Raw genomic sequence first — 20,632 nt, forward strand, 5'->3', positions numbered from 1 at the left:
CTTGAAACAGTGCCGTCTGGGTGGTGTGTCCACTGATAGTAAGTAACAATAGTCTTCTCTATTAGTAAAGCGTTACTTATTCAAGGTAGTGTAATACATGGTAACTTGGTGTGAAGGATGAGCACAATATGAGATACAGTTGTAATGAAGCCCTTTACACTACTATCGTAGTTTTTTCCTTTAAGAGTTGTCTATGGAGTTTTTACACCTATATTATATATATAATAATATATGTTGCAGTGTAGGAATCACTATCGGGTGAACTTCACTGCAACACATGAATTTAGCGCAAGTGAGTGATAACTGAAACAATACATTCGGATACATTGGCTGTACATCCTGGCTGTATGCATGTTTACATGCTGGCTAAAGTGGCCATCAGTTTTCATGCTGTTTTAGTTAGTGTGAAAAACAGGATGAACAGCTGTTACAAAAACATTTTCTGAAAAAACAAGATAATATTTTATTATTACATACAAGGTAGTAAGATTACTAGAAGAAAATATCAGTGGGAAATATTCATTAATTTTCAGCACTGTCAGCATTAAAATGGATCAAAATAACCACAAACAATTAATAATGTAACCATTTTGTGAGGAAAAGTGATTCTGGATTAATAACAGCAAACAGACAGGATGCATTGAGAAGAGTTAATACAAAGGGTACTAGGAAAGTTTTGCAATACAGCTTTGTTTATTTAATTTTTTCAAAGTAATTTCCTCTACATTCAATACACCTCTCCATCCTCCGAAACCAATCTTTAAACCAGTTCTGCCAAGTTTCACTAGGGAGTAAAGCACACTCGTTGTCCCAAGCCCGTAGAAGGTCCTCATCACTGGAAAACCGCCTCCCTTTTAGCTTCATTTTCGCATGCGGGAACAGTGCAAAGTCGCAGGGAGCAAGGTCTGGGCTGTAGGGAGGGTGCTCGAGAAGTTTCAGTCCTGTCGTGGTCAAATATTCGGTGCAGGCTTTGGCGCGGTGAGCTGAGCATTATCGTGATGGAGGTACCAGGTGTCCATTCTTGACTTTGGCCGCAGGTTCTTCATAGATCCAATGACTTTAGGCAGGCATTGTTCAGTATACCACTTAGCTGTGACTGTCTTCTGCGTGTCCAAAACAACACGTTCCACAATTCCACTCGATTTGAAAAATACAGCTATCATTTTCTTCTTTACAGATCGAGATTTTCTGACAATTACGGGTGTGTTGTCATCATCAAAGACCCAAACTTTGTTTTGAGCCTTGGTCGGCAGATCGTAATAGTACAGCCAAGTCTCGTCACCTGTCACGATGTTGTTCACATACCGAGATTGTCCCTTATCAAACTTTTTTAACATCTCCCGGCACCAAGTCACACGTCGTGTCATCTGCTCTTCAGTCAGTTGATGCGGCACCCAGAGAGAACAAAGTTTCTTCACGTGCAAATGATCTTGCAGAATCGAACGAATTGCTGGTGCATTTAGGCCCAAAGTATCCTCTATCTGTTGGTAGGTCACTCGCCTGTTTTCGTCAAGCATTTTCCTCACAGCAGTAACGTTTTCCTCCGTAACTGACGTTCGTGGCCTTCCCAGCCTCTCAGAATCCTCCAGAGTGAAATTTCCCCTTTGGAATTCTCTATAACACCTGAATATCGTTGTACGATGTGGACAATCATCATCTAGTGCAAGAGTCATTTCTTCTAAGCACTGGTCTATGGTTAAACCACGCACGAAATTATACCGCAAAACTGTCCTTATCTCATTTCGTGACCACGATGCCATCGCAAGCACTTTACACTCTCACTACTAATGAATAACTGAGCCCATCGACTTGGCGCGGCGGCTACTATGCACGTATGAACATGTCTCAACATGCAGCAACAAGCAGCTTCCTGTGATTCATTGTTGCGTCATATTGCAAAACTTTCCTAGTACCCTTTGTATAAATAAGCAATGCATAAAATGTTATTATTTCACCCATAAAATTAAGACACTAGTTATAAATTCCAGCTACTTTTAAGTTTTTGTTAAATGTTTCATTTCATTTTTATTTACAGAGGCAATTATCTAACAAAATGCTTCAATGGGTAAACTGTTTAATAAATCAGAAGCCTCTTCGTAATTATGATTCAGTCATATCTGTGGGATTAGAAGTAAAGGGCAGAATACACATGGGTAAAAATTCTGTTTAATAGATTTACCTTATATACAAATCACTAAAACATTTTCTACAAAATATTTAAAAAAATAAAAGGGTAAAAATTTTAATACTTTTTTGACAAATTATAAATATATTTAAAGTACCCATAATAGGCTGTTGGTATTGATCATTTTATATAAATGATGAATTGTACTAATATATTAGATTTAGGTCCTGTAGTAATCCACTATTAAGTTTAAAGTCATTGAAGTCTTCACAAATGCCAGCATAAATGTTATTAAAGGGACCACATGGCATTATTCAATTTTGTAGATTGAATTTAGTTTCCAATCTGTTTCTTTTTTAAACCATTATTGTCTGTTCAATAGTACAGCTGTTGGTAATATGTGAGAGATCTTGTACATCATCTGTCTTGTGTCTTCAGTTTCTTTGTTTTATATGGCATCCATTTACTCCATCTTGTACATGATTTCCTTCTTCTCTTTATTACAGCTCTCTTATAAACCATTCTATCAATGAAAAATATATAAACTTTAATTTTTATAGTTCTCAAAATTTGGAACTTTGTTTTGCCTAAATCCCATCTTAAATTATAGCTAAGCAATCTTTCAATTTTTTTTTTCTTTTCAAATGAAAAGTTAATTAAATTTTATTTCACCACATTATTGTGGTTAAATAAAAACAAGTTTCATTATACACTCAAAAGTGCTTAGTGAATGAACAGAAATGCAATTCCTCTCCAATAACATCAGTACTGGCAGTTGTAATCCTAAAATATTTTGATGAACTGTTAATTGACACATGCAACCTGCTTTTTGAATCAATATACCAGTTTTATTGTCTTCCCATTAAAAGAAGTTTAATGGGGAGACAATAAAAATGATTGTCACTTGAACTTATAGTGAGGCTGTAAGTTAATCAGTATAATCTATATCTACATAATCTCTTAGTATTTTTTTTAGTACATGTTTTTTTTTTTTATTTTCCCCAACCCATGAAACATTATCAATAGATAATAGGAATGATAGAAAGCATCCAGAATATGAGCACTAGTTTCACCAAAACAGTGACCGTGGCTGCATGTTTACACATAACAGTATCAGTAGTAGTGAATGACTACTCACTAAGAAAACTTTTAAGTACCAAATGTGTGGCTGGAAATGAGTGATTAATGTCAACGGGTGCCAGAAGCTTCGGCTGGATTTCTGTGTTCATATGAAAGGAAACTTTATATGAACCAACTGTACTTCTCGCTATAAATGTGAACAATGTAACAAGTATCCTGATGTATATCAGACACTGTGCATTCTTAAAGTAGCAGATGATCTTGTTGCACATCATCTTCGTGTAACATGCAGAGAAATATCTACAGAGGGGCAGGAATTACTAAATTTATCTGCATTTCATAATGCAGATAAAGACACTGTAGACTAGTGAACCACGTTATGCTGTCAGCATGTTTTGTTAGGATAAACTCAGACCAACAACAACAATGCTCAAATGGTTTTTAGCTATTTAAACACTGTTGAAGACCAAGTGCATCCCATCATGCTGAGTCTTCTAAGGTTATGGCAACTTCCAACGAGTGTAATGCACATTGCTATGAGAAGTGATTCTGGGAACATGACTACTGCCCTCTCCCAACTTCCCTGACCTAAACAGATGATAATCTCACACTACTTATATATATAAAATAATAATAAAATTGATCAAATAAATAGGAATTAATTGCAGGAGGGATATCCAAATACACAGCAATGATAGATTTGTTCTAACTGTAAGGAAAAAACCAAGTCAGGTCGGTTATCATGAAAAAGTGGACATTCCTTGCAGACCAAATGCACCCCATCACGCTGACTCTTCTAATGCAACTTCCAGAAGCATAATGCACATTGCAATCATAGCCAGCAGAAATGGTTCCAGGAACATGGCTGCTGCCCTCTCTCTCTCTCTCTCTCTCTCTCTGTCTGTCTTTCTACTTCCTTGGCCTGTATGGTTTATAGCTCTCAAAACAATGTATAAATATAATATATATATTATATACCTCTGTATAACGAAATCGATCGTTCCCTTGAAAAAATTCGTTATACAGAAATTTTGTTAGAAAGAAATATGACCTTTTCAACAATGAAAAATACTGTAATGAATGTCCTTTACTTGAGTTTGCTGCCTAATCCATATGTTTCGTTTCTTATCTAACAGTCTGATTCCCAATATTATTTGTTCCATTCTTCGCTGTGTAGTTCTTAGCTTCTCTTCCATTCTTTTGGTGAGTGTCCAAGTTTCACTTCCATAAGTCATGGTGGGGAGTATACATTGGTTCATTATTTTACGTTTCAGAAATATAGTAAAAGATGGGAAATAAATCAGAAAGAAGTGGAAATGGTTACATTTTCTAACATTTTAAAACAATTTATTAATACATACATATTAAGAAATTACTACGTATATGATGCGCAAAATATACTAGTACACTTTTAAGAATTATGTAGTAAAATATTTTATTTTTTCTTGTACACTGGATTCTACTGTACACTGTTCATAAAAATGTTCGAATTTGTTTAAACTTTAATTACTGAGATATATTTTCTGTTACATTTTCTTCCCACTGAAGGCCTCGATGCAAAGTTTCAAATGCTGCCAATGTTTCTTGTTTGGAAGTTTTAATATTGCCCTCATTTTCATTCAACTCATCATCAAAATTGTCACTAGTTCTTTAAATACGCTCCAAAATGGTGGAATCACTGGGATATTCAGATACTATGATATCCTAATCAACTCCTAAAAATTCATCAAAAACAATTTCTCCACTGATCAAACCTCGCTTGGAACTCTTCCCAAGGTTGCTCAATGTCTTCTAGTAGTTCATCCCTCTCATCTCTGTTAATTAGCATTTTAGCAAAACCTGCTTTTGTGAAACAATTCTTAATCATTGTTTCTGTCACAGCTTGACTCCACACTTTTGCCAACTCGGATATGCACATCCACAAATCTAAAACAGAATCTATAGATTGGTTGATTTCTATTCTCAGTATAATTTTTTTCAGTATGTGCCTTCAGTAGTGCATTTTCAAATTCTTGATAATGCCTTGGTCCATTGGCTGCAGTCATGGCCCTAAGCTATAACATGTAAGGGAGAAGTGCCCTTCTCCCTTACTGTTCACCTGTAGCTTGTTTAGCTTATATGTAAATCTGGCACTGGCTGCAGTTAAGACGAATTATTAAGAAGGAAGAAAACAAGTTTCACACTTGTAAGTTTCGAAATTACTGAGTGAAGGTGGGCAGAGCAGTTGTCGACAATCAACGTGATTTTTCTGTTTTCTTTGGCCATCTTTCTATTGAAATTTAAAAATCACTGCTCAAAAATTTCGCTTGACATTCAAGATTTTTTTTTTTTTGTTGTAGTTGTCCAACACTAACGACTTCACTCGTTTGAAATATAGGGGTTGTTTACTTTTGTCTATTACCAAATAGCTTCAGTTTTTCATTACCAGCCATATTTGCAACCAAGAATAATTCTCTTGTAATTCTCTCCTTACTATTTTTACTACCTACACATTTATCACCTTTAAAAGTCAGTGTCTTATTCAGCAAACATTTAAAAAATAGACCTGTTTCATCAACGTTGACTGTCTTTGGACTCATAATCCTCTATAATTTTTTTCAAAACTGTTTCTTTCCAATGGTTATGGTCTTCTTTTATTGCAACTCCACTTTCAACAGAAATAACTTTTTCGAGTAAGCCATGACACTCCTTAAATTAATCCAGCCAACCAGAACTGGCTTTAAATGTTTGTACCCCAGAAAAGATGCATACTCCATAGCCTTTTCTTTTATTAAAAGCCTTATATCGGCATGTTCTGGTCTTGAATCAACTTCACCCACTTAAAAACTGCTTCATCTACATCTTCCCAAAGGCATAATTTCGCATGCTTCCAACTGGGTCCCGTTTCTCAAACAGTTTGAAAATCGAAACACGGTTTTTCAGAATGGTTGACACACTACTCGCAGGGATACCAAATTTTAAAGCGATTTCGTTTTCTTTTTTTAACGCTCCAATCTACACTATTAAGCACTTCCACTTTTTCACACTACACTCAAGGATACTGTAAGGTTACTTGCATCATCATCATCATCAGCCATTTTCAATCCACTGCAGGATGAAGGCCTCTCCAGCAACTTTCCAGTTCCTTCTGTTTTGTGCAATGGCCATCCATTACTACCCACAAACTCATGGATTTCATCTGTCCATCTCCGTCGTTGTCCAGGTTTTCTTCTAGCTCCTCTTGGGTATCCGTTATTTTCTTAGTCTATCTGTCATCATGTCTTCGAGCTATGTGTCCTGCCCAAAACCATTTTAGTTTTTTAGTTTTGATAAGAATGTCCTTTACTTGAGTTTGCTGCCTAATCCATGTGTTTCTCTTCTAATCTAACAGTCTGATTCCCAATATAATTCGTTCCATTCTTCGCTGTGTAGTTCTTAGCTTCTCTTCCATTCTTTTGGTAAGTGCCCAAGTTTCACTTCCATAAGTCATGGTGGGGAGTATACATTGGTTCATTATTTTACGTTTCAGACAAATTGGGATATTGCTCCTCAGTATGTGACTATATTTCCTGAATGCTATCCATCCAAAATTTATTCTTATCTTGAATTCTAACCATTTATCATTATTACAGCTAATGACTTGTCCCAGATAAGTATATGACTCCACCTTTTCAATTACTGATTCTTCAATCATAATATCCCTTTCTATGGCATACTTATTCATTACTTTTGTTTTAGCCATATTCATCTTTAGTCCAAAATCCTTACTAACTGTGCATAACTGATTAAGATTTGTTCTCTAATTCTTTGGGATCGTGGCTTATGACCACAATGTCATCTGCAAATCGTAAATGGTTTAGGTACTCTCCATTCATATTGACTCCTTTCTGCAACCAGTCTAATCTTCTAAAATCTTCCTCAAGGGCAGCAGTAAACATTCAGAAATATTGTGTCTCCTTGTCGAACTCCTTTCTCAATTTTAAATTTACTACTGTCTTTGTCTAGTCTAATAAAGGAGGTAGCATTCTCATATATTTTCTTCAAAATCATAATATATGGGGTATCTATGCCTTGTCTTTCCAGTGCCCGAAACATTGCCTTATGCTGTATGGAGTCAAATGCCTTTTCATAATCCACAAATGCCAGGCATAATGGTGTTTTATATTCAATTGCTTTCTCCATTAGCTGTGACATTACGTGAAGGTGATCTATAGTTGAGTATCTTGCCCTAAGGTTACTTGCACAGCAGTTAAAACAAAGCTGAAATTAGGGACCACGGAAACAACTTTCATGTACACACAGAGAGGTGAAATTTAGTGAAAGTGTCTATGATTCATTTCTTCGAAACAACAGGTGAATTTCCGAGATAAAGCATTAGTAGAGGCATCTGATGCAAGAAAGCAAGCTTATGCAGCATCAGCCAAAAAAAAAAAAAAAAAACCACTTCCACTTCACCCCTCTGTTCGTTCGAAATACCGGTCCAGCTGAGCCTTAAACTTATTTAGGTTATCAACTTCCACGACAAGGGATGGAAGTCTGTTCCACCAACCAACCACCCGCTGGCTAAAGGCAAATTTCCGCACATCTATCCTACATCTGTCTTTTCTCAATTTGAATTTATGCCCTCTCAGGTGATTATTCTGAGCAAGATGAAGAATCCCATCAGCATTGAGCATGCTCAAACCATTCAAAGCTTTATACACCTCTATCAGATCACCTCGCTGGTGCCTAATCTCCAGACACTGTAATTTGCAAAACTTAAGCCTTTCTTCATAAGAGCACCCCTTTGTTCCATTCACTAATCTTGTTGCCCTTCTCTGTACTCGTTCCAGCAGCTCTACATCCTCCTTGAAATGAGGCCTCCAGACCTTTATACAGTACTCTAGGTGTGGCCTAACCATCGCCTTATACAAGGGAATAATCACCTCCTTATCCCTGCTAGAAAAATTCCTATATATCATTGACAATACACCATGAGCTACTCTTGCAGCCTGTCTGCACTGCTCAAACTTCATATCTGCCTGCACAACCACCCCCAGGTCTCTTTCATTCTCTACCACTGTCAGTGTAGTACCATAGAGTTGATATGTTGCTCTGGGGTTGCTGTTTCCCATATGTTAGTACTTTACATCTGTCAATGTTAAACTTCATTATCCACTTCTCAGCCCATCTGCTCAACCTTTCCAGATCCTGTTGCAGCAGCATAGTGTCAGTAGTGTCCTTGACAACCCTGCCAACCTTTGTATCGTCTGCAAACTTTGACATTAAGCTTGATATACCATCATCAATATCATTTATAAATACAGAAAAAAATAATGGACCCAACACCGAACCCTGAGGTACTCCACTAATAACATTAGTCCATGATGAGCAGTGTCCATTGATTACCACTCTCTGCCTTCTCCCCTCAACCACCCCTTTATCCATAGCAGCAACTTGCCTCCAATGCCACAGTGCTCCAATTTGTGCAGCAGCCTTCCATGTGCAACAGTATCAAAAGCCTTTCTAAGATCCAAGTATATAATATCAAAGTTATTCCCTGCATCCAGTTCTTTTGTGACTGCATCATAGTATCCAATCAAATTGGTCAGGCAAGACTTCCCCTTAACAAAACCATCCTGTGTCTGAGCTATAACTGAAGTCTTCTCTAGATGATCCTGCAGTGCTTCTTTAACCAGTGCCTCCATTCATTTTCCTGGAAAAGAGGTTAAACTCACAGGTCTATAATTACTTGTATCAGCCTTTGATCCTCCTTTGTGAATTGGGGTTACATTTGCACATCTGCAGTCCATTGGGGCCTCCCTTGAGTCCATGGAAGCTCTCATAATTATGACTAAGGGTTTGCTTACTTCCTTTGCTGCCTCCTTTAATATAACTGGATAGATCCCATCTACCCCAGGTGCCTTTCTTGTGTTTATCTTCAACAATTTCTCCTCCACTTTACTCTCAGTTATTACAAGATTCTCTATCTTACTGCCAGAGTTGAATACACCTCTGGCATTCCCCTCACTGAATAACTCCTCATGTGTGAATGTCGATGCAAAATATTCATTTAGTTTGTTAGCTACCTGAGCAGGATCATCAACAATTGACCCATCGATATCAAGTGTACCAATCTGATTCATCCCCTTCCTTCTAGAGTTTACATAAGTAAAGAACTATTTGCTGTTTTTCTTTGCATCCCTTGCCAAAGATTTCTCGTAATCTGCCTTCGCCTGCCTAATCTCTTTGTAACTTGGTTACAGATCAACTTGTATCTATCATAGGCTTCTGTGTCACGTGTTAATTTGTATGTATCCCATGCATTTTTCTTCTCTGCCATATGTCTCATTAGTTCATCTGACATCCATTTAGGCCTAAACTTTGAACAATATTTCTTAGTTGGTATGTAAAGCCTAGTAGCTTCCAAGATAAGTTCTTTGAATGCTTCCCATTTTGAATTTGCTATTGGTAACATCATCAGTTGGTCCCATTGTATAGAATTTAAATACTGTCTCAGTCCATCGCAGTCGCCTTTACGAAAGCAATATCCCTTCCCTTCCCTTTAAAGGAAAATCACTCTCTCCTAATTCTCTAATAGAATTCTTACAGTAGAAAATAAGTTGACCAGAGCCAATGCCCACATCATGTCTTAATCTTTGCCAGTGGATGTGGACAGCTGACTAGCAGGACTTCTTGGTATAGTAGTGTATAAGTTGTATAGGTTTTACTTCTTTTTAGCCATTGCTGACCCTCTGCTGTGCAAAGGCCTTTCCCAGAACCTTCCATCTTTTTCTATCCTACACTGTGGTTGGGCAGTTTCCTCCTGCAGGGTTTTACAGGCACCATTAAATTGTAAAATGTTTTAGCTCTTAATTTGTGGAATTAATGTCTTTATCTGTTAAAGCTAAAGGGATTAATTCTTAATCCTTTCAGATCTTAATCTGTGCTTTCTACAGCATCAGCTCTATTGCCTAAAGGCCAGAGGTGCGAACAATGTTTACCCAGGTCTCTCAAAATCAGTTCATTATACGGAAACTACTTTCAATGTAATCAAGGAGAAATCAAAAAAGTTCACTACATAGAAAATTTTGCTATATGGAAGTTCATTAAAGAGAGGTCCGACTGTATATAATCAATTTAAAATCAATCTTTAGCACATGTATACAAAATAATAAAATTGATGCGATGTCTAAATACACAGCAATGAGGGATTTTTCTCAATACAAAAAAAGAAACCAAGTCATATCTGTCCCTTAACCTTCTAGTGGGCCAACAGATCCCCTAAGTGAAAATATCTACTAGGAATTAGCTGCTTTTATATTTTAAACAGCTAAAATAGCAGCTGTTAAAAATGTAAAGGATGAAGACATTAACCATTCAGGGATGAACAATCTTAGTAAAAACAATACTGCACTACACTGGGATAGCATAATTCAGATCATTTAATAAATACCAACTAATTACACAGGAATATCATGTTTTGGAGCTCTGCGGCTCCTTCCCCTGAGGGAGGAAGAAACCATATGAACATAATATCTAAAAATAAAATTACAGATTACAACAGCTACATTTTGGACCACGGTCAGTAACACAATTCTCTGAAGCTGAGTGGGGAAAGGAGAGCTGTATCTGGAAATTTCTAGAAGGCTCCAGCTCTGTAGGTTCCTTTAACAGATTAGCCTGAGGGTTGCCCAGTGGATGAAAACTTTTTCACCGATAAACACTGAGATCGGGGGTAGGGAGTAGCATGAACATGCCCATGTTGTTAGTAGACATCACTCCTCTGTTGCTATTGTTAAGTGATGAAGCTCAATTACAAGTATGGTCACTGGTATTACCACTGCTTAGGAAGTTCTGTGTTGAGGGTGCAAATTTTGTTTTTAGTAGGCCTTGTACGTCCTAGAACGGGATTATCCAGACTGTCGACCTACTTATACTTTTGTTTACAATACTGCTGTAGTTCTATTGTACATAGATATTGATAAAATCTTTTCTTTTTTGATGAAGGACTATATTGGGCACTTTAGGATTTCAGATGTTAAACCTATGATATTCTGAGATTGCAGAGTGCACTATTGCTTTGGGGTATGTTGCCTGTTGCCTTCTTTTGTGAGATAGACATGACATTAGATTTAACAAAAGCTCTTAACAAATTTTACTGTGACTCTATTAACGGAGTAACCAAACTGTATATAATTTCTCAGCTCTTAAAAGAAAAGCCCTTAAAACAATCTTAAAGAAAGACAAAAATATCCATAAATGCAAATAATACTCTCAAAAAAGATCCAATTAAGTCTCTTGATAAAAGGGTTGAACAGTTCTTACAAAAGCTTCTAGCAGAGAACAAAAACAGACCAGATTACTTTCGAATAACTTACCTCCAACAACATATATCTGCTAAACCTTGCACACTGACCAGAGTGTGCAAGGTTTTGCACATTCTAATCAGTGTGCCTTCCATCTTCCACCCCATCCAAACCACTGTTGAAAACACAAGAGTGCAACATATACAGTCAGTATGACTAGTTGTGCAATGTCTTATATGCAATAAAAGACAATAATCAATAGCCACCCCTAACCAAACTAATCTGCATCTGGTGTCTGTGTATGTAATTAGAAAAAACAGCAAATGTTTTTTCTAATTACATAAAGGAATTTTATGCTAAACTTTGTAATACAAAAAAGTAAAATATTTTTATGTTTATTAAATGCATTTAATATAGGTTATCAAATAAATGTTAATCCACACAGAATAAATGTCGTGAGAGCTCACAAGCACCTCTAATTATGGGTGGAAAATTAACAATAAAAAGCAGTAAATATGAATCAAAATTACTGCCACAATGAAACCCAGGTCACAATTTCTGGCAATAAAAATGGAATTTAAACTTATGTCAGTGCATGTTAAATATTTCTTACACTGATGCACTATGCCAAAAATAATTCAACATTCCACCCTTTTTGTTCCTTATGTTATATAACTGCAACAGTTATGCAACTTCCTTTGTTTTAGGCCAAAAATACTGTACATGAAAAAAGTAAAGAGTAAGTAGGGAAGGTGTGCATTATTAGGCTCATGCTTAACCAAGGCTATTTTGTAATTTACTGTGTAAGATATTAGCTTTCAAATAAAAAGAACATGTCCAGAACTAATTGATCTCTAATATGAAGCACATGTAAAAAAAAAAAATTAAATATATCTAAAAACTTTTATGTATTAATTAATAATTTTAACCAATCAATTATATCAATATATGCAGTGAAAAGAAATTTGAGTGAAAAATGTTGATGATGCAAAAATTTGATGACACCCTTTGAGACATGATATGGCACCCACTTGGGAAAGTTCTGCTATATGTGTGTGTGTTTAGCTTCATTGCTGACTTTTCACATCAGTTAAACAATTTTTTATATTATCAAGAAATGAATGTTACAGCACTATGTTAAAAACTAAAAGATCCACTCTGTTGCCTTTAGTTTTCTGAAAGTTGTTTAGCTAAATAGAGTGATGATATATGCACTCTGGGCCCTCTTTCCAGGACTTTATTTTGTGCATCTTGTTTCCTAATGCCTAGATACTTTCTATTCTAAATTCATCTCAATCTTGATTCACATGCATGTGTGTGTGTGTGTGTGTGTGTGTGTGTGTGTGTGTGTGTGTGTGTGTGTGTGTGCGTGCGTGCGTGCGTGCGTAAAAATTCTGCGATGTATGCTATAGTGCAAAAGAAAAAAAGCCATATAAACATGAGTTTGACTCCGAACAGTTACAGAGCTGTGGCTGTTTGATTTTTTCATATCAGGAGGCAGGCCACTAAATGAGGGAGAGAGCTAAGTGGCCAATCCTTGCTTTAGCTAATGATGCCACATGAAATGTATGCTAATCCGACAATGTCAGAGCTCTATCACAAAACTAGATGTACCACGGAAAAACAGTTCACAAAATGCTTTGATCCTCCTGCCATAGTTTTTTAAAAGATCCACTGCTGCACCAGAGAATCCTGCCATGTGATCCCAACAATGCACTGACTTTGCTCTATGGTTTTGTCTAAGATGGAAGTGGATGACATGGCCTTGTAACATTTCATGGATCAATGAAGCTCATTTTCAGCTAAATGGTGGTGTGAATAGTTATAACTGCTCAGTATGCAGAATATCATATTATCAATACCATTCTTCTCCAATGCCCACATAGCATGGCTTCACAACAAACTTCATAATTGAGCCATTCTTCTTCAAATTGAACGTGTGGTTCCAAAATGTGTACTGCTACAGGTAAATATAACTGTGATCTCCAATACCACATGATTCTCCCCTTTGAAGAGGAAGGGGAAGAGAAAAAAAAAAGTGAGCATACTACTTTAACAAATATTTTTAAACAGGTTGGGGAGCATCACCATCTGGTATGTGCTAGTATGCTTCATAATTGAGCATTCAAACTAAATGAACCACTAGGTGGCAGTGATCACAGTGTGCTGAAGTGGGATTTACTCAAAGAGGTAACTACCATTAGGGGTAAAGGGAAGGGTTATTGCTTCCGTAAAGGCGACTACGATGGACTGAGACAGTATTTAAATTCTATACAGTGGGACCAACTGATGATGTTACCAACAGCAAATTCAAAATGGGAAGCATTCAAAGAACTGATCTTGGAAGCTACTAGGCTTTACATACCAACTAAGAAATATTGTTCAAGGTTTAGGCCAAAATGGATGTCAGATGAACTAATGAGGCATATGGCAGAGAAGAAAAATGCATGGGATACATACAAATTAATACGTGACACAGAAGCCTATGATAGATACAAGTTGATATGCAACCAAGTTACAAAGGAGGTTAGGCAGGCGAAGGCAGATTACGAGAAATCCTTGGCAAGGGATGCAAAGAAAAACAGCAAAGAGTTCTTTACTTATGTAAACTCTAGAAGGAAGGGGATGAATCAGATTGGTCCACTTGATATTGATGGGTCAACTGTTGATGATCCTGCTCATGTAGCTAACAAACTAAATGAATATTTTGCATCGACATTCACACATGAGGAGTTATTCAGCAAGGGGAATGCCAGAGGTGTATTCAACTCTAGCAGTAAGCTACAGAATCTTGAAATAACTGCGAGTAAAGTGGAGGAGAAACTGTTGAAGATAAACACAAGAAAGGCACCCGGGGTGGATGGGATCTATCCAGTTATATTAAAGGAAGCAGCAAAGGAAGTAAGCAAACTCTTAGCCATAATTATGAGAGCTTCCTTGGACTCAGGGGAGGTACCCATAGACTGGAAATGTGCAAATGTGACCCCAATTCACAAAGGAGGATCAAAGGCTGACACAAGTAATTATACACCTGTGAGCTTAACTTCTGTTCCAGGAAAATGAATGGAGGCACTGGTTAAAGAAGCACTGCAGGATCATTTAGACAAGACTTCAGTTATAGCTCAGACACAGCATGGTTTTGTTAAGGGGAAGTCTTGCCTGACCAACTTGATTGGATACTATGATGCAGTCACAAAAGAACTGGATGCAGGGAATAACTTTGATATTATATACTTGGATCTTAGAAAGGCTTTTGATACTGTTGCACATGGAAGACTGCTACACAAATTGGAGCAGTGTGATATTGGAGGCAAATTGCTGCTATGGATAAAGGGGTGGTTGAGGGGGAGAAGACAGAGAGTGGTAATCAATGGACACTGCTCATCGTGGACTAATGTTATTAGTGGAGTCCCTCAGGGCTCAGTGTTGGGTCCATTATTGTTTTCTGTATTTATAAATGATATTGATGATGGTATATCGAGCTTAATGTCCAAGTTTGCAGATGATACAAAGGTTGGCAGGGTTGTCAAGGACACTACTGACACTATGCTGCTGCAACAGGATCTGGAAAGGTTGAGCAGATGGGCTGAGAGGTGGCAAATGAAGTTTAACATTGACAAATGTAAAGTACTACACATGGGAAACAGCAACCCCAGAGCAATGTATCAACTCTGTGGTACTACACTGACAGTGGTAGAGAATGAAAGGGACTTGGGGGTGATTGTGCAGGCAGATATGAAGTTCTCTGAGCAGTGCAGACGGGCTGCAAGAGTAGCTCATGGAGTATTGTCAATGATATACAGGAATTTTTCCAGCAGGGATAAGGAGGTGATTATTCCATTGTATAAGGCAATGGTCAGGCCACACCTAGAGTACTGTATACAGGTCTGGAGGCCTCATTTCAAGAAGGATGTAGAGCTGCTGTAACGAGTACAGAGAAGGGCAACAAGATTAGTGAATGGAACAAAGGGGTGCTCTTACGAAGAAAGGCTTAAGTTTTGCAAATTACAGTGTCTGGAGACTAGGCACCAGCGTGGTGATCTGATAGAGGTGTATAAAGCCTTGAATGGTTTAAGCATGCTCAATGCTGATGGGATTCTTCCTCTAGCTCAGAAAAATCACCTGAGAGGGCATAAATTCAAATTGAGGAAAGACAGATGTAGGATAGACGTGCGGAAATTTGCCTTTAGCCAGCGGGTGGTTGGTTGGTGGAACAGACTGCCATCCCTTGTGGTGGAGGTTGATAGCCTAAATAAGTTTAAGGCTCAGCTGGACAGGTATTTTAAACGAACAGAGGGGTGAAGTGGAAGTGGGGTTTTTTTTTTTTTTTTTTTGGCTGATGCTGCATAAGCTTGCTTTCTTGCATCAAATGCCTCTACTAATGCTAATGCTAAATGCTAAATGGTGGTGTGAATAGTTATAACTGCTCAGTATGCAGAATATCATATTATCAATACCATTCTTCTCCAACATAGCATGGCCCACATAGCATGGCTTCACAACAAACTTCATAATTGAGCCATTCTTCTTCAAATTGAACGTGTGGTTCCAAAATGTGTACTGCTACAGGTAAATATAACTGTGATCTCCAATACCACATGATTCTCCCCTTTGAAGAGGAAGGGGAAGAGAAAAGAAAAAGTGAGCATACTACTTTAACAAATATTTTTAAACAGGATGGGGGGGCATCACCATCTGGTATGTGCTAGTATGTGGTAGAGCTCCAATTTTTGACCAGCGAAATAGGTCACATTAGACAATACTTTCCCACCTTGCTTTTCAGATTCTAATCCTTATGACTTCTGGTTATTTGTTATGGGAGATCTCAAGGACAGGGTTTATTAGTTCAATAATATGCATTGGATAACAGCTAACTATGCTATTTGGTGCTCCCAGTACATTTGCAATACAAGTAGCTATCATATCAAGCAATTTACCTTTGTTGCCTTTAGTTTTGTTGTAGTTTTAGGTGTTTACCTGAACAGAGTGATTATGATCACATATGCACTCTGGGCTCTCTTTTCAGGGATTTATTTTGTGTATCTTGTTTCCTAATGTCTAGATATCTAATGTCTAGACTTAAACAAAGGTGGTGCAAAAGTTTTTGCCAGTATTATTGAGGATACCTTAAAGGCTCAGGGAAACTGCTAGTTAGGGGGGATGTGGGTAATACTGACACGCGTTTATCTGATAATATTGGTCAATGTAACTCTTGCACATACCTTAAGAGTTCTTATTTGTTACCCCAACTGGACGTATTATCTAGATGTTCTGGGGGCAAAGACGTTTCACGTGAGCAGGTAGCTAATATCAGGGAAGAGAGCCTAAAAAACTTCAAGGGTTGTGTTAGGGTTGTTAAATATACAAGAACAGTAAATCTTAATTGTTTATACAGTAACGTTAGAAGTGTCGTCAATAAAATGAGCGAATTCGAACTGCTGGTTAAAACAAGTAACGCGGACATAATAGGGCTTACGGAGACGTGGTGCCACCCGGAAATTGGGGATGATGAGTTTCAGTACGGCTTGTATAATGTATTTAGGAAGGATAGAGTAGATAGAAGGGGTGGTGGGGTAATGCTTCTTATCAGAAGCAGCCTGAGTGCGACGAAAGCTTTCCCAGATTCAGACATTTCACATGCTAGTATAGAGTCTGTATGGTGTGAGATAGTTGGAAACAAAGGTACAATGCGAGTAGGCGTAATCTACAGACCAGGTGATTGTGAAGACTATGACAAAAGCCGCTACATGCAAATGGAATGGGCAAGTAAGCGTCAATGCCTTATTATGGGTGATTTCAATTTGCCTCTAATTGATTGGAGTAAATGGGAAGGAAACTCGACATGGGGAACAAAATTTTTAAATCAACTAGATGACTGTTATTTGTATCAACATGTCAGGGAAAGTACTAGAGAAAAGAATATCCTAGACCTCATCATCACACATGAATCAGATGACATAACAGGGCTGACAGTAGAGGAACCAGTAGCAGGAAGTGATCACGGAGTTCTACGGTGGATGATGACGAGAGAGGTAGCAGAAGTAAAAGGCAAAGGAATGGGTTTTAATTTCAGAAAAGGAAATTACGATGCCTTAAGGTACTACATGGCCTCTATTAATTGGGTAGATATCGCGCAGAGAATGAATACATTTGAACTGTGGTACGCTTTTAAAACATTAATCACCGATGCCTTGAATGCGTATATACCATTAAAAAAATACTCCACGAGAAGGGTTCCAAGTTGGATGAATAGTGAAGTTGCCACATTACTTGAGCAGAAAAAGGTGGCATGGAAACGTTACAGAGCAATAAAAAGTACTGAAGCCTATAACAGCTACAAGGTGATGTGTAATAGAGCCACAGAAAAGGTTCGACAGGCAAAGGCAGTTTATGAGAAATCACTAGCAAACAGAGCAAAGAGGGGGGATAAAGAATTCTTCACATATATAAATGCCAAGAAGAGCAGGACAAACCAGATCGGACCTTTACGTAAGGGAAAGGGGATAGTAATAAATACACCAGCTGCCGTTGCAGATGAACTCAACAGTTATTTTGCATCGATATTTACAAATGAAAAGCCTTTTGTGGCAATGGGAAATTGTGGGAGCGAAGTTAAAAAATATGTAATTAATGATATTGAAATTTCGCAAGATTATTTAATGAAAAAACTTTCAAGCCTACAGACTAGTAAGGCTCCTGGAGTTGATGGAATATACCCTATAATCTTGAGAGAGGCGGCAAGCGAGTGCATTGAACCACTGAGGCTGGTTATGCGAGCATCACTAGACTCTGGGGAGATTCCCTTGGATTGGAAAAGTGCAAATGTATCTCCCATACATAAGGGTGGCTCTAAAAGTGAAGTGGGAAATTATCGACCTGTCAGTCTGACTTCAGTAGTAGGGAAAATCATGGAGGCATTGATCAAGGGTGGAATTCAGGATCATTTGGATCGAATTGAAATTCTCAAGGATACTCAGCATGGTTTTGTAAAGGGAAAATCATGTTTAACAAATCTGGTTCGCTATTTCGAAAGGGTCACTCACGAGCTGGATTTAGGGAATAATTTCGACATTGTTTATTTAGATTTCAGCAAAGCTTTTGACTCAGTCCCACATGAGCGGTTGCTTTATAAGCTGGAACAGGTTGGAATCACTGGGAAAATCCTTAGATGGATAGAAGGATGGCTTCAGGGCAGGAGGCAGAGGGTTGTGATAAATGGCTATTCCTCAGATTGGGTTGATGTAAGAAGTGGGGTTCCCCAAGGATCAGTATTAGGACCACTGTTGTTTTTAATTTTCATAAACGACATTGATGAAGGGATAGAGGGAGTGATGTCTAAATTTGCAGATGATGTTAAAATTGGTAGAGTAGTTAATGATCACTGTCAAGCTGAGCTTCTTCAGAGAGACCTAGATAGACTTCAAGAATGGTCAGAAAAATGGCAGCTGTGCTTTAATCCAACAAAGTGTAAGGTATTACACCTGGGAAACAGTAATCCCAAAATAACTTATTCACTTGGTGGAGTTCAACTAAACCCAGTACTGGAGGAAAGGGACTTGGGTGTTACGATACGGTCAGACATGAAATTCTCTGAGCATTGTAAACAGGTTGCAAGGAAGGCCCATGGTGTCCTATCGATGATCTATCGAACTTTTGCAAGTAGAGATAGGGACGTGATAATCCCATTATATAAGGCCTATGTTAGACCACACTTGGAATACTGTGTTCAAGTATGGAGACCGCACCTAAAGAAAGACATCGAGCTTCTTGAAAGGGTGCAAAGAAGGGTAACTCGCCTCGTGAGATCGGCAAAAGGGCGTCCGTATGAAATATGTGGGTTGCAGAGTTTGGAAACTAGACACCTTAGGGGAGATTTGATTGAGGTGTTTAAGGCTCTGAGAGGCATCAGTAAAATGAATGAGGACAAAATTTTCAAGATTATAAATGATGCTAGAACTAGGGGACATAAATTCAAGTTACGCGGGGAAATGTTTAGATTGGACTGCAGGAAGTTTTATTTTAGCCAGCGAGTTATAAATTACTGGAATAAGTTGCCTTCATGGGTGGTAGAGGCCGACAGTTTGGGGAAATTCAAAGGTCATCTGGATAGTACTTTCGGGTAAGGGAAGCGCATAGGATGATAGGATTAATTTCCTTTTTATTTAATTTTTAATTTCATTTTATTATTTTTATTTATTTATTAATTATTATTATTTATTTATTTATTTAATTTTTGTTTTTATCATTGTTTTGTTCGGATTTTTTTTTTTTTTTTTTTTTTTTTTTGGCTGGTGCAGCATAAGCCATAGGCTTTCTTGCACCATACGGCCGTTACTAATACTAATACTAATATTTTCTATTCTAAATTCATCTCAATCTCGATTCACGTGTGTGCGTGTATGTACACGTGCAAAATATTCTGTGATGTATGATATAGTGCAAAAGAAAAAAGTCATATAAACACGAGTTTGATTCTGAACAGTTACAGAGCTGCGGCTGTTTGAATTTTAAAAACTGCCTATGGAGTTTTGAATGTTTTTTGGAGTTTTTTTTTTAATTAAATAAATTCAGGTTTTTCATGCTATTTAGCCTTTTTCTTTTACCTTAATACATTATAACAGAATTAATTTAATTTTAGCTTACATTCGATTATCTAGAAAATTTTGCTATCTGGAAGAGGTCTGACATTAATTATTCTGGATAACTGATACTCTACTGCAGGAGTGGCCAACTTAATATGTGATGCAATCGACTTTTTTCCTTCAAAATGCGTCGCGATCTACCATTTCAAAAATTTCATTGCACAAAGTGCACAAATTAAGGGATGACTGTATATTTAAAATTCGTCATAATTGACCAAAATTAAATCCACTAACTCGTTGGCCACCCCTGCTCTACTGTATATTCAATTATTATTTTTCAATGGTACATAAAATACGACAGAAACAAAGCTGAATTTTAGAATGACAAACTTACTGATAGTTATAGCACCTATTCCAGCGAAGGAAAACCAGTGGAATTGGTGCAAAACTTGGAATGATTGAGGCTATGGCTGGTACTATTATGTAGTACAGGTAGCCCTCGATTTATGTCGGGGTTAGGTTCCTAGGGGGACAGGTGCAAATGGAACTCTTTATATAATGGAGTCAATCGGAAATCA

General features: G+C 37.6%; 1 protein-coding gene across 2 annotated transcripts in view; it reads right to left on the reverse strand.

Annotated features, from left to right (window-relative positions):
• Positions 1 to 2,355: 2,355 nt before the first annotated feature.
• LOC150083647 (protein NPAT-like) overlaps positions 2,356 to 20,632 on the reverse strand; it is a 55,875-nt gene continuing 37,598 nt past the window's right edge. For both annotated transcript variants that reach the window (XM_090377417.1, XM_090377416.1), the window contains exon 5: positions 2,356 to 2,648. In XM_090377417.1, the coding sequence (XP_090233543.1) occupies positions 2,637 to 2,648 (12 nt within the window). In that variant the 3' untranslated portion in view covers positions 2,356 to 2,636. The remainder of the gene's footprint in view (positions 2,649 to 20,632) is intronic.

Source organism: Mastigoproctus giganteus, chromosome 7, assembly GCF_048544385.1.
Source record: "Mastigoproctus giganteus isolate SK-2022 chromosome 7, ASM4854438v1, whole genome shotgun sequence".
Classification (NCBI taxonomy): Eukaryota; Metazoa; Arthropoda; class Arachnida; order Uropygi; family Thelyphonidae; genus Mastigoproctus; species Mastigoproctus giganteus.